Below are 13,307 nucleotides of genomic sequence, written 5' to 3' on the forward strand. Positions count from 1 at the left end.
TATAAAAAAATCAATCCACTCCTATATACATATTTACATGATGAGAAATATGATTTAGGCAAAGTTTAAGTTGAAAATAAAAATCTTCTTTACGTTTAACTTTTTTTTGATAAAAAGCCTCAGTGAGCGTTTGCACAAAAAAAACCAATTCGAGATGTAACAGACATGCTAACATATGTACATACATTAGAGCGGGTCGATCTTTTTTCCTATAAAATAAGTAAACATACGATTGAAGTTAATAAAAGGGTAATAAAAATGAAAATCGTGCAAACTGGAATTGTTCTACAGATCATTCTGAACAACTTCGCCTTTAGAGACTTTAGACTTTAGAAACTATGCGTTTCGAAAAAGTGATTTTGAAGACGAAGTTTAAAAATCTGAATAATCGGCTTCATAGGAGATATGTAATATAGTCCGAATATCTCAAAAACTGACGCACAAACTTTTATCATCCCTAAAAAATACAAAAAAAATAAATTGCCTTATTAAGCCGTTCAAAACCGGTTTTAGAATCTTAGTTTCTTAGACAAAGTTGTTCAGCATGACCCATAGAACATTCCCATACATTTTTTTTGACTCTTTGCAAATCGACCCGCCTTAACATACATATACATCATGCTATTTAGCAAAATATCTCAAGCATAGTAAATATCTTAAGCATATATGTATATTACATTATACAGATTTACATTTACGTATATCGTTATATAGCTTGCTCGACCATAAATGAAAGTCATAGTTTGAATGAATGAAGTGTAATTACAATATTTGTAGTATTATATAAATATTTTTCTTAATTTTAACATGTAATAATTAAAGTTAAACTAAGTGATGACTGAGTTATTTTCGAGTTTAACCTCACTCATTGGTTGTAAAAAATAGTTTCTGGAACTTCTTGACTATATCAACGCTACAAGCTGCTTTATGGTGTGCACTTATACATGTGTATATATATTTTTTTTGTTTTTTTTTTTAAACAGAAATATATTTTTTAGAGATGCTTGATTCTTACAATAAAATAAAATAGTTATTATTCTATTAAAATAAATTGCATAAAATAAGAAAATGTTTAAGTAAACAGAATTTTTATTTCATAGCATAATTTGTAAAGTAAAAAAAATAAATTTTTCAACCTTTTTTGTTTCTTTTTTATTGTGGTAAACTGTTCTTGAAAAATTATAGGTTATGTGAGCTTTTCGTGAAATATATATATATTTTTTTTTTTATTTAAGGAATGAAGTTAATGATAGTGTGTTATGTTATAATTTAGGAAAATGCTTTATTGTTAGTCATTTTTTATTGGCAGTACAAAAAGTCTTCACTTGGAACAATTTAAAAAAATAACGCAAATATCATAAAACTATTTTCGAATCCTATTAAATATAAAAAATAGACACAAAACTGAACTACACATCGTCACCTAAAATGCAAAATAAAGTAAAATCACTTTTCATAATTTGATAGGCGAAGAAAACCGATGTAATAGAAACCACTCATATTCAAACAAAATTTCAGTTTTGGTTATAAAATGGTTATATATATATACATATATTGGTTATATCTGACAGCGGAAGCTGAAAATTTCATGCTCAATTTCGATTTTTTGAAGAAATGATGTTTTGCATTTTATATGACGATATATAACTTGGTAATGAAAACAAGTTTTACAGTGAAGGCTCCCATAAAAGGATATTGATCATCAGTACACTTTTGTCTTTTTATGAGAATGCAACAAAACGGAAAATTAAAATAAAAATTAAAAAATGGACAATAATTCCAAATTAATATAACACATTATTCATAAAAACAGAATGAGAAAATGTCAATTTTTTAACTTTGCCTTCACATATGGGAGCTTTTTTGTTCATCAAGAAAACAGTCCGAGTATCAGGGTCCGTTCTTTTCAAAAAGTCCATATGAGGGCGTTTATATTCTATAAAAAAACTTGTGTTCCGAAAAATAAAGATCACTTATTAGACATGCCCGCGTATTAAAGCGAACATCCACAGGAGCTTTCACTGGATGAAACTTATTAGAAAGCACAAAGCAAAAGGGAAAGTGCAAGATTAAACATAAAAATCATAATTCAAAAATGACACGTGTTTTGAATTTGAAAGAAACTAAAACTATAACCTCCATGAACAAATAAAAAAAAAGAAACAAAAACAAAAACTGAAGCACGTAACATAAAAAAACGAGTACAATGAGGGCACAGAAACAGCATGGGTAAAACAAAAAAACAGAAAAACATAAATTAAATGCGTTGCGCTTATAAATAACGGCGATTTACACGCTGCTGCGGTGACATCAATATCGAATCGCCATAAACTTGTGTATCAATTCCGGACGATAAACCGTTCGAACTGTTGGGGCTCCGCCGTTGACCTGCAATGAAGATGTTCGAATACATTACTGTGTGTATGTGTGTGTGTAAGTGTAAGAAATGCACTACTACATATAAATGTCATATAATATATTTACTTGACTCGTTTGCGAAACAAGTTTGCAATTGAAATGCATGCACTTACCATAATAGGGTGACAGATTAGGATACATTTGAGTCGTCGGACTGCCCTGCGAAGCTGGTGTGGTTGGTGTGCTCGTATTCCGCGACTTATTCTTCATGGAGGTGGAGAAAACTATTGAGAAGAGAGAGAAAGTTTGGTTAGTGATATCTTTTTTCGTTTTGTTTTGTTTTTGTGAAAAAAAAAATTAATAAAAGAAAATTAATATACGAGTACATAGTATGAATTCGGTACTTCACACTATTATTGAGCGTTTTTTTTTTTATCAAAATTATATATTAAAGTAACAACAAAGCTATTCGGTATATATCCGTTTGTTATTCGATTCGCCACTCTTTCTTTTCTCTTACCATATATCGCTAACCAACTGACTACTGCTGCATTCAGATTGAAAAAGATAGATTATTGCATCCAACAAAGCGATATGGAATTTTGAAAAGCTGTCACCAATAGGTAGAAATATATTCCGCTAGAGTTGAGTTTCTGTAAAGGCTTTGAGCTGACTTCTCTCTCCAACTGGTATCAGAGAAAAGTCAAAAATCGCTTCCAACTACAGGCGAAGCAAAAGTTAAGGGCGATACATTTCTGCATTTTTTCGCTTCCTCATTCATCTACCTAGCGGATAAATTACAAGCAACGCTGAATCCATTAACAACCACAAATTCAAAATACTTTCAAAGATGCTACGATGCTACTAAACTCGGTTACCGAGCAAAGAAACTCTGCCTCTCTAGGCTGGTAACCAGATTAATCGAAATATCAGGTGGACTGGCAAATGCTGGATCAGATCTTGAAGTATCCGAAGCCGAAACAATGCAGCTATCTTTGAAAATTATCAAAATACAACACGAATTTTAGGAATATGTACGACATTTCAGTAGATCTCAACCAATTTTATCGAATACAGAGCTGAAGACCAAAGGGCGAAAATAATTTCGGACTGCACCCTTATCCACTAAATACCCATCTCAGATAACAATTAGATAAAGTTTGGTGCTATTAGTCTCGATTATTTTGCAATACTTCGCCGTTATATACTTCACAGATACATTTCAAAAGGGTATTAAAAGGTCGTTGTTCTGATTTTTACCAATGTTGTTGTTGTTATTGTAATGGTTAACTGGTCCCTGTTAGGGTGGTAAGGTTCAGAAAAGTTGTCATCGAGGTTATCCAACGCAGGTCCAGAAAATGTGTTGTTTCGACGGGGTCGGACCATAGGGTTAGCTGGGCATGCTTGGGGTTAATGGTTAGAGTCATGCAGGGCATCTTTGCATGCTGGACATATATTTGGTACGACGGTGTCGATTCTGGATAAGTAATAATAACCTGTTAAAGTATCCAGAACTCGAGTTCGACGTCTGCAATGAGTGTTGGTATATATGTCTCCACTGTAAATGGCGATCAGTGATGTTTGAAGTTAGTTGCATCATCTGGTCTGGCCTCAATCTGGTCGGCGTATTGTTAGTCGTCGACGTAGTTAGCAGCAGAAACTGCCTGGAGAGGAGTTGTTCGATCGGAGATATCATGAGTTACCTTAGGGTTTAGTGGAGGAGAGTGTTAAGCTCCGCGCAGGGAGTAAGCGAGAAAGGTCGCAGAGAAAGCCGTTTACTTTTGAACACATGTCATCGATTCCAATGACATCAGTGTACGAGTTGATAAAAATTTTCTCTGGTAGTTTAGGGAGTTTCGAAATGTAGAAATCAAACAGCAACGGGGAGACAAGTGACCTAACCCTGAGTGAAAGTCGCGAGTAGCAAGGCCTCAAGTGTCTTCACAACTGGAGAAAGGAGAGTTATCGGGCGATAAGATGTTAGCAGGTTTTCCGAGTTTCAGTAATGGGACCACTCTTCCGATTATCCACACATCGGATGATTCTGAGCAATCAGCTGGGAAACCAGCTATAATTTAGACTAGTCCGATCTGAACAATTTTTTTGAAGATTAAATATTTGTCTTGGGTAATAATGCATGAAGATATCTTGTCAAACATAAATATTTTTTTATACTAGAGCATGTTTTTGATCGTTTAGTTTGTAAGCCAGCTATAAGATATAGTGTATCGGGTTCCGACAAACGAATAGCTTCTTGAAGAGAAGGAGGTGAGCAAAATCGATAAATTAAAAACTGAGGGACTAGTTCGCGTTCACTATATAGATAGAAGGGCATGTCTAAATCGACTCATCATATTTTATAGGGTCTCCAACTTTTCCTTCTGTGAGTGTTACAAATTTCGTGTCAAACTTAATACATGTTACCCTTACAAAAGTTCACAAAGTTAGGAAAAATTATGCTTTTATTTCAGTAACTACAATACATGAGTGCTTTTAAAAATCTAAAAATTTAAATTAACTCCAGAAAACTTCAACGAGCTTTAATTGTTCAGTGTTCTCGGTTTTTTTCTTTTTCAAATTTACAATTCATATGGTGACCGACCTCCATAAAAATTAAATTTATTACAACATAAAAACTTTTCAAAATTCTTTTCAATTCAGCGCAGAAGTTTGCCAAAGAGGCAGCCCTTAATGGCAAGCAGTTTAAACATTTTGGCGCTACGAAAATTAAGCGCTCAACCCCCGTCAAACTCATATTTTATTGCCTTATTTATTAGCGATTTTTTCCATGCTCTCAACGGCTTAAAAGTGCCATAAAAAATAATCAGCGTCTATATGTAAATTAATTTGCAGAAATTTTGGTAAATTAATCAGGAAACTTTCTTAACTTCTTCAGCCCCGGATGTGAATGACATGGAGATGGCCATAGAAGCCAAAATCAGGGGAAAAAACTTTTCCCGAGTGTCACACAAATTTATAGCCAACACAGAAAACGGGTGAAATGAAAGAGCAGAGAAAATGAAAATCAAATAAGCAAAAGCTCATTTCTAAAATATGTTTAAGAGCAATTATGAGCATAATTACAAAAAAAAATCAAAACATGCGCAACACAAACTTTACTGGGAAATTGAATCAGAAGAATAAAGGATAATGAAATACCAAACATAGACGTATTAAATTCAAGAAGAAATTAAATATTTTGAGGGATCTTCGTTTTAAAACAGGGAGAAACTATATTTTGATTTAAATAATTGAAATAATAATACCAGCCATAACGAAAATCTGTAGAACTTATCGAAAAGTCAGTTTAACATCGATGTCAACGATTAGAAGTAACGCAACAGCCATTTTATTAGCAGTAGAGCTGTTCTGCCAAAACCACTAAGAAAGACAAGTATGACTAGGTCTCGCCGGCTTTGTATTTCTTAAGCTTTTATTGACGTCGCCAAGAGTAAAAAATTTAAAAAACAAATGGAAAAGCAATGCTATCCTCTGTTTATCTGGAAGAAAAGACCATTGCCTGTCAAAGGCTGTCAACAACAGAAATAGACATGAAATCAGTTAAATTTAAGTCAATCGATTCAGTATTATTTTTATATATCATATCAATAAACTGCAATCAAATAGGACGTAAGTAAAGTTAGATTATGACGTCCAACCTAACAAGGATCTCACTTGAACAGCCTAGCACGCCGGTCCGTTGTGGTACCTAAAGCTATAAAACCATAAGACCAAATCGACATATCGCTTTGAGGCTGCAATCAGATGGAAGCATGACCTCTGAATAGCGCCGATTAATAAGTCTAACGTGCGTTAGATTAGGTTAGATTATGAGGCTCATCCTAACACGGCTCTCATTTGCACAGCTTAGAACGCCGGTCCCGTTTTATATACAAATCGTCCGTCCTATAAACAAATTGACACATTATTTGAGACGGCCCAAAGTTTCATCCTAAGTCATGTCAAGGTTGGACAATGTAGGGGGAAATGTCTGGAAGTAAGTTTCTATCTCACCCTGCTCCATACAACTTTAACAATTTGCGTCCGTCAAGATTTTTGGCCTTACCGCATGAGTGTCCAGTAAGAGTAGTTCGGTAGATATCCTGTATTCATGCAGTCACACAGGGGCGGGTCATCGACCAGGACCTGCTAAGGACTGAAAACACTAAAGCGGTCAGGAGGGCTAAGATTTTTGAAGAGCTTTTTACAGTAACACCCCCTTCAAGCTTCCCTTATAACTTCGACCCAACCGTGAAAAAGTTTACTGCGCCTCTTCTTCAGCGTCTGTGAGCAGATAAAAGCCGTCACGAGTTGCTTCAGTGATCCAAATATTCAGGAAATTGGAGTGAATTTCGGCGCATCTTCGTTCGAACTCCTTCACAAGCCCAGCATACCTGAGCCTTAGGACGATTACGGTTTCGTAGAGCTAAAACACCTTTTGGTGATAGTCCCCACTTTATATCTATAGCTCATCCAGCTTTCCTTTCACTCTCTTCAGTGTTTGGCCTCTGGGAAAATTTTCTTTTAAGGAGAATCCCTCGAGGTATTTCACCTTATCAACAGTTTCAAGACTTAGAGTAACTAAAGACTTTTTTAACTTATTTAAGGATTCGTTTTGATCGGTTGAATCGTAAGTTCTTCTCCCATTCCAGTGTGAGCGGAATCAGGGTACCCTCTTTGGCTAGTTCATCGACTTTGTTTTTGCCAGCGATTTCGCTTTGACCAGACACCCACAAAAGGCTGATAATGAAGTAGTTTGATGCCAGTTCTGGTAAGGACAGATACTCTTTGACTAGCTTTGAGCGCACAGTTTGGTCAAATGTGAATCTTACGTCGGAAATACAGATAAGAGTGTGTTGTGGATCCAGCAAATGCAGTAGCTACCCATTTCGGATATCAATTTTGATCTAAAAATACAGAGCTATAGTACCGGCTGGTTTATACGAGACCTTTCTTCTAAACATAAATCCAATTGGCGATATTTTGAACCCCGATAAACGCGAGCAAAGCAGTCTAAAATCGATTGTAAAGTAAAAAGATAATCGAAACTGCCTGCTCTAAGGTCAGCAAAGCGGAGACATACTGCTGACGCAAACTATTCACGCGTACATTAAAGCTACGCAAAAAGGGTTGAAGTAATTATGAAAACATTGCAAGCATTTTTGGCAGTTGTCGGAAAGCAGAGAAGCAAAAAAAATTACAAAAAGCAACAAGACCAAAGGCAGCGCAGAGAAATACTTTCCGAATTCTTCTGCCATGCTAACGACGCTGCCACATGCTGGCTGCAAGGCAGGCGACAACGGAAGCGCCTCGTATTGTTGTCATAGCAGCTTCCGTTGCGAGGGTCAGGTCAGGCTCCAGGCCACTACGGGCACAATAGAAGGCGCTTACGAGTGCCAGAATGGAAAAGCGCAGAAGGTGAGCAGCAGTTTGACTGCGCGGATGTGTAAGTAAGTGCCTATGCACGTGTATGTGTATGTACGTGCCAGAGCTTATAAGGGTGAGTGTAGCGCGTTTCGGCGTGCCTGTGACCCAGAAAGTATGCGAGAAAAAAGTAATTAGGTTAATTTTTTTATAATTAAGGCAATGAAAGTGCGCGCAAGCCGGCAGAGAGAAGATTAAGTGGCATGAGTGGAGCAGCTAAAACAACAAAAAAGAAAAATAGCGGAAAACTCAGCAGCAACACGGGACATTGGACAGCCAAAGTCAGCGGCGAAAGAATTTCAAAGGAAAAATTTACATAAAACGCAGCACACAACAAAGGGATGTAGCAATTTGGCAACTACAAAAACAATAAATAAGAAATTTTAAACATACACACACACACTGAAAGCCAATTCATTTAGCGCAGAGTTGCTGCTGTGGTTTTATGCGTTGCTTGACAATGTGTTCGACTGCCAGCGCGTGCCTTCAAAGCGGCAGAAGTCAGCGCCAGGCAACGCGCCGAGCAAGCGGGGAGGCGCGCAAACGGTGGCGGCAAGCAATAGGTTTTAGTAGGCAGCTGGGCGTGCACCGCACTTGTTGCCGTTTTACTGCGCCGCGCCGAGCTCAGCTGAACTTAAACACGCTCTAATACGCAGCTATGCGCGCGCTCGGCTGTTCTACAGCAAATAACGGTATATATTTATATTTACTATTTTTTCCTTTTTTTACACTTTTTTTTGCAGTTCAAAAACTTGAATTCAGCGCGCTTACACGAGTTGCACAAATTTAACTTCAGCAACAAACAGTAGAGTGCAAAAGTGCAGCGCCATCAAGTGGAATGTGACAGTAAAATTCCTATTTCAATTTACTCAAGTTACTTTTTAGGTCAATTTTAGCGCAAATTAGGCTTTCAAGGTAGACAAAGCGTGGGCAAAATAAATACGCGCGCACAGATAGCGAGCGCTAGATAGTTTCAAAGTGTGCAAGCAGTAAAAACAACTTAAAAAAAATCAGAAAATTCAAAAACGCAATAGATAAAATAGTTTATTTAAAAACGTTGGCTCACCGCAGTTGAGCAAATGCGAAAGCGCTGACTTCTTTTTGTCTTTTAGCTGACTGTTTCGTAGGCTTTCCCGCTTTTGAGTGGAATTAGTTTAATTAAGTGCAATTTTGAGTAATTTTCAGTATCTATAACGAATAGTTGTAAACAGTTTATTATGCGAGGAGCCAAGGCTAAAGAGATAGAAGTTATTTAGGGCGCGACTAATGGCTGTTGCATTCGCCAAAAGCATGGCTGCCTTCGTATTAAAATAATTCCGTCAGTTAAGCTTCTGGTAAAGAAGGCAGTTAAGGTGTCTAACAAAGCAAGAATTTTTTTCTTATACACAAGTTCGTCCCTGGTGTCCTCATTTTGTGACTGAGGCTGAAGACCTTAGCTTCATAGCTGAAAATTGCTACGATAACACAGGAATGCTTGGAGCAATGGTTCTGGTTCCGCACATTAATTTGACTTATAGAATATTACATTCTACAACAATAGATTGAAGAAGTCACACGATAGGTAGTCGCCTTGTCTGAAACCTGGTTTGGTACTGAACGTCGCGGAGAGTTGCTTCCCGATCCTGCCGGAGCTTTTGGTGTTGCTCAACGTTGGTTAACACAGCCATATGAGTTTTGCGGGGATACCGAATTCAGACATCGCGGTACAAAGGCAGCTTCATTTCGTGCTGTCAAAATCCATTCTCTTTTCACGGGAAGTTTTGGGGCATGGGTTGTTGATTTGCCAGGTCTAAAGCCACACTGATGAGGTCCAATCAATTTGTTTACGGTGTCCTTTAATCTTTCACACAATAGGCAATTGAGAAGCAAAGTCCTCTCTCGACGAACAAAAACCAAACTCTATAAGTCACTCATAATTCCCGTCCTGATGACAACAACTGATGAGTCGACGTTGCGAGTTTTCGAGAGAAAAGTTCTGCGAAAGATTTATGGTCCTTTGCGCGTTGGCCACGGCGAATATCGCATTCGATGGAACGAAGAGCTGTACGAGATATATGACGATATTGACATAGTTCAGCGAATTAAAAGACAGCGGCTACGCTGGCTAGGTCATGTTGTCCGAATGGATGAAAACACTCCAGCTCTGAAAGCATTCGACGCAGTACCCGCCGGGGGAAGCAGAGGAAGAGGAAGACCTCCACTCCGTTGGAAGGACCAGGTGGAGAAGGACCTGGCTTGGCTTGGAATCTCCAATTGGCGCCACCTTGCGAAAAGAAGAAACGACTGGCGCGCTGTTGTTAACTCGGCTATAATCGCGTAAGCGGTGTCTAGGCCAATTAAGAAGAAGAATACGCTCGATAGAACTTTATATACGATGTTTAGGAGACTTATTCCACGATATTTGGCGCAAATCGTGGGGTCTCCCTTTTAATGGATTGGGCAGAGCACACTTAAATTCCAATCGTTGGGCATGCTTTGGTCCGAACATATTTCACAAACAAGCTAATGCATGCTCCTTATCAGTTCTTCGCCGGCGTATTTGAATAGCTCGGCCGGCAATCCATGGCCCGCCGCTGTTATGTTGTTCTGCAGACAGGTAATTGCTATTCGAACTTCTTCATGGTCCAGCAATGGAATGTCCGCTCCATCGTCATCGACTGGGGAATCGAGTTCACCATCTCCTGGTGTTATGCTTTCACTGCCAGGAGAAGTATTTCCTCCAGAGTTTTCGAGCATTACCCCTGTCGGCCAGCTTGGTCACGCATTTCGGCCTCTCTTTTTGTTTGTCTGCAAATGCGTCTCGCTCCCTCTTCAACTTGACTTTGACTACTTAATAAGTCGTAATATCAGATACAAAACTACTCCGAGGTACTTAGTATGATCCTTGGTAGTTAACTCTACCCCGTTGAGCCTCGGGGTTTCCACAATTGGGTGTTGTCGCTTCTTGTAATATCCGTCTTACTGGCATTTATCGCTAAGTTAGCATATTAATCATGCTACTAATTATGTCTAGGAACTTGCGAGTCACTATAGCTAATAGTTTGGGTGCCCTTCCTTCAAACTATCCCAAAAGCTCATTTCCTATACCACCTTAAGGTATTTAGGAGGGAAATATATATAACAAGCATTCTAATTGGAACCCGAGTTTTGACTCAGAATGTACTTTAAAATATAGAAAGGCAGGCCTCTGATCCCTGAACAGCAATAAATGAAAAAATCTAAAATAAAATCACACCGTTAGACTTCTCTGGGAATACGTAAAGTCTAAGATCTATGCGAACAATCCCCTTTCGATTTAAGTCTTGGAGTAAAACATCACGCGTGTCTTTCGCCAGTTCCCAGTCGAAATGCTCGAACGAGTCAGCTTCGGCGAACATTTAAAAGAGATAATCTGCATTAAATTTGACGTTTCTGTGTTTTTTTCTTTAAAAAAAGTAGCGAACCTCGAAATAGACCACATTTTAGAAAAGATTTTCGAGCCGTGAAAGTTCTGAAAATGCACTCTTTAGCTAATATTAAGACTTTCAGCGATTTAGGTAATATAACAACACCGATACACCAACACACAATTGAGCTTAGGCCAAGTACAAAAAAAACTATCTTTGGACAAAAGTCGAAAAAGAAAATTTAAATAAGCTTTGTTCCACATATAGAGAGACTACCATTCTGCCAAAGTGACACAAAAACTAAAATAAACACTTGTGTCGGAGATCTCTTTAATAGAAATCAAATTTGTTATAATTACTTCTTGATAGATTTACCACAGAGCTGGATCAACCAACACAGACAACACTTCATGGTCTGCTCTGCTGGCAATTTCCGCATATCTTAGTTTTAAATGTCCGCCATTGAAATCTTACAACACAATAGCCTGTGACATTTCATTGGGCTGAGGTGAGGGAGTTTCTGCAGCAAATAATACAAAAGCGATCACACAGCTTGATTGCCGATTGGCCCACGCTCCGCAGCGCAGCGCACAACCAAATCCTGGGCCCAGTTTGTCATGACTTCACCTACGGAAATCGGCGCAAATAGATTTTGCAAAATTAGCAGCGACAACCACCAGCCAATTAAAGGAACAGGAGCAGCAACAACAACAGCAGTAACAGTAACAGCAACAAGCAGGAGCAGAAGCACAACACAAGCAAAAGACTAAAGGAATTAGTCGGTAAACTTAAGCCGGTTGACCGAATGTTGAAATGACTGAATCTACTGACAAAGTGGTCAGGAGAGTCAGGAACATACCGACTCAGGCAGTTATCTCTGAAGTTGGTGCACACTAAATTGAGTGTGACACGCAGTGTGGAGACAAAGCCACAACCCAATAATGATGTTGCAAGTAGGAGGAGGTATCATCAAGGCGAGTGTATGAGTGTTTTGCAGGTATCATTGAAACAGCATACTGATAGCAGGTAATCAGTAATAGATGAATGGTAACAACAACAATAACAACTATGATATCCATTCATCTAATTGGCAAACTACACTGGCAGTTAGGAAGTGAGAGCATGATTATTGCAGTGCCGCAGTTGAATGCCTCCATTAAATATTAAAATGGAAAGCTAACAATGAGCTAAGCACATCTACACACACACGCACGCATATACAAAACCAGAAATCTACCGAAAGCCAGCCAACAATGGGAACACCACCGAGTTGTTAACCCAATTCTCGAAGAAAGCTGAAATCTTTTTAAAGCGCCGGATGTCGTGGCATTGCAAATATGTACATACATACATACACACATACATAAATAAAATAAATGTATATACATATTCACAGTCACTCACACGCATATAAGCATACACACACAAGCACACAATCGTTCTGCTGTAAGGTAATTTTGATTGTGAAATACCGCCGCAGCCTCCTTGCCAGCCCCAGCCCTTGCTCCAGCTTCGGAGCCTGTTCGTACCGGCCCAAAATTGTCCAATGTGATGTGTGATGAAGTGTGCAAGTTGCATTGGCCAACAGCTGCAATCGATAACTTAGGCGGTGACAGCGTGTGCAGCGAGGTCAGTTGTGTACATAAATTGCAGCGCCTGCAAGTATGCTTCTGCTGACACAATTTGGCATAATTTTCGGGCAATTAGCATGCCGGTGCGATTCTGAAAGTATGTAAAGCATACACACAAACACACTACGCCGAGCGAGGGAACGGAATATTTAGTACGGAATAGCGAGGAGTGGGGAATCAAAAAAGCCGGCGAACAAAGTAAATGAGATGTGACTATGGCCAAGATTGTTCACAGAGACTTCACAGTTTAATGAGCTTTATTATTTTTTATTCCAAATTAGGATCTAGACGACGCAAGATTCTAATATATGTCTGGCCGACTGCACTAGTGCCCGAAACATGCTTGTTGAACAAGAGAATCAACCACAAACTGGATTAAAGAAACGAATAAATGAATCCTAAAGCAAATGGACACATGAACTGTAGTATTTTAAACGTGATCGAAGGTTATTGAGTAGTAGATCCACTTGGATTGAGTTGGCGTTGAATAATACCTTCAGTGATATCA

The 13,307-nt window shown here is 38.4% G+C and overlaps 1 protein-coding gene across 1 annotated transcript in view; it reads right to left on the reverse strand.

Annotated features, from left to right (window-relative positions):
* Positions 1–1,563: 1,563 nt before the first annotated feature.
* The window catches only part of LOC120771522 (nuclear pore membrane glycoprotein 210), a 122,770-nt gene continuing 111,026 nt past the window's right edge, over positions 1,564–13,307 (reverse strand). The window contains exons 24-25 of the mRNA XM_040099580.1: positions 2,532–2,642; positions 1,564–2,388 (exon numbers count right to left, since the gene is read on the reverse strand). Coding sequence (XP_039955514.1) covers positions 2,273–2,388; positions 2,532–2,642 — 227 coding nt within the window. The 3' untranslated portion in view covers positions 1,564–2,272. The remainder of the gene's footprint in view (positions 2,389–2,531; positions 2,643–13,307) is intronic.

Source organism: Bactrocera tryoni, chromosome 3 (assembly GCF_016617805.1).
Source record: "Bactrocera tryoni isolate S06 chromosome 3, CSIRO_BtryS06_freeze2, whole genome shotgun sequence".
In the NCBI taxonomy this organism is placed as follows: Eukaryota; Metazoa; Arthropoda; class Insecta; order Diptera; family Tephritidae; genus Bactrocera; species Bactrocera tryoni.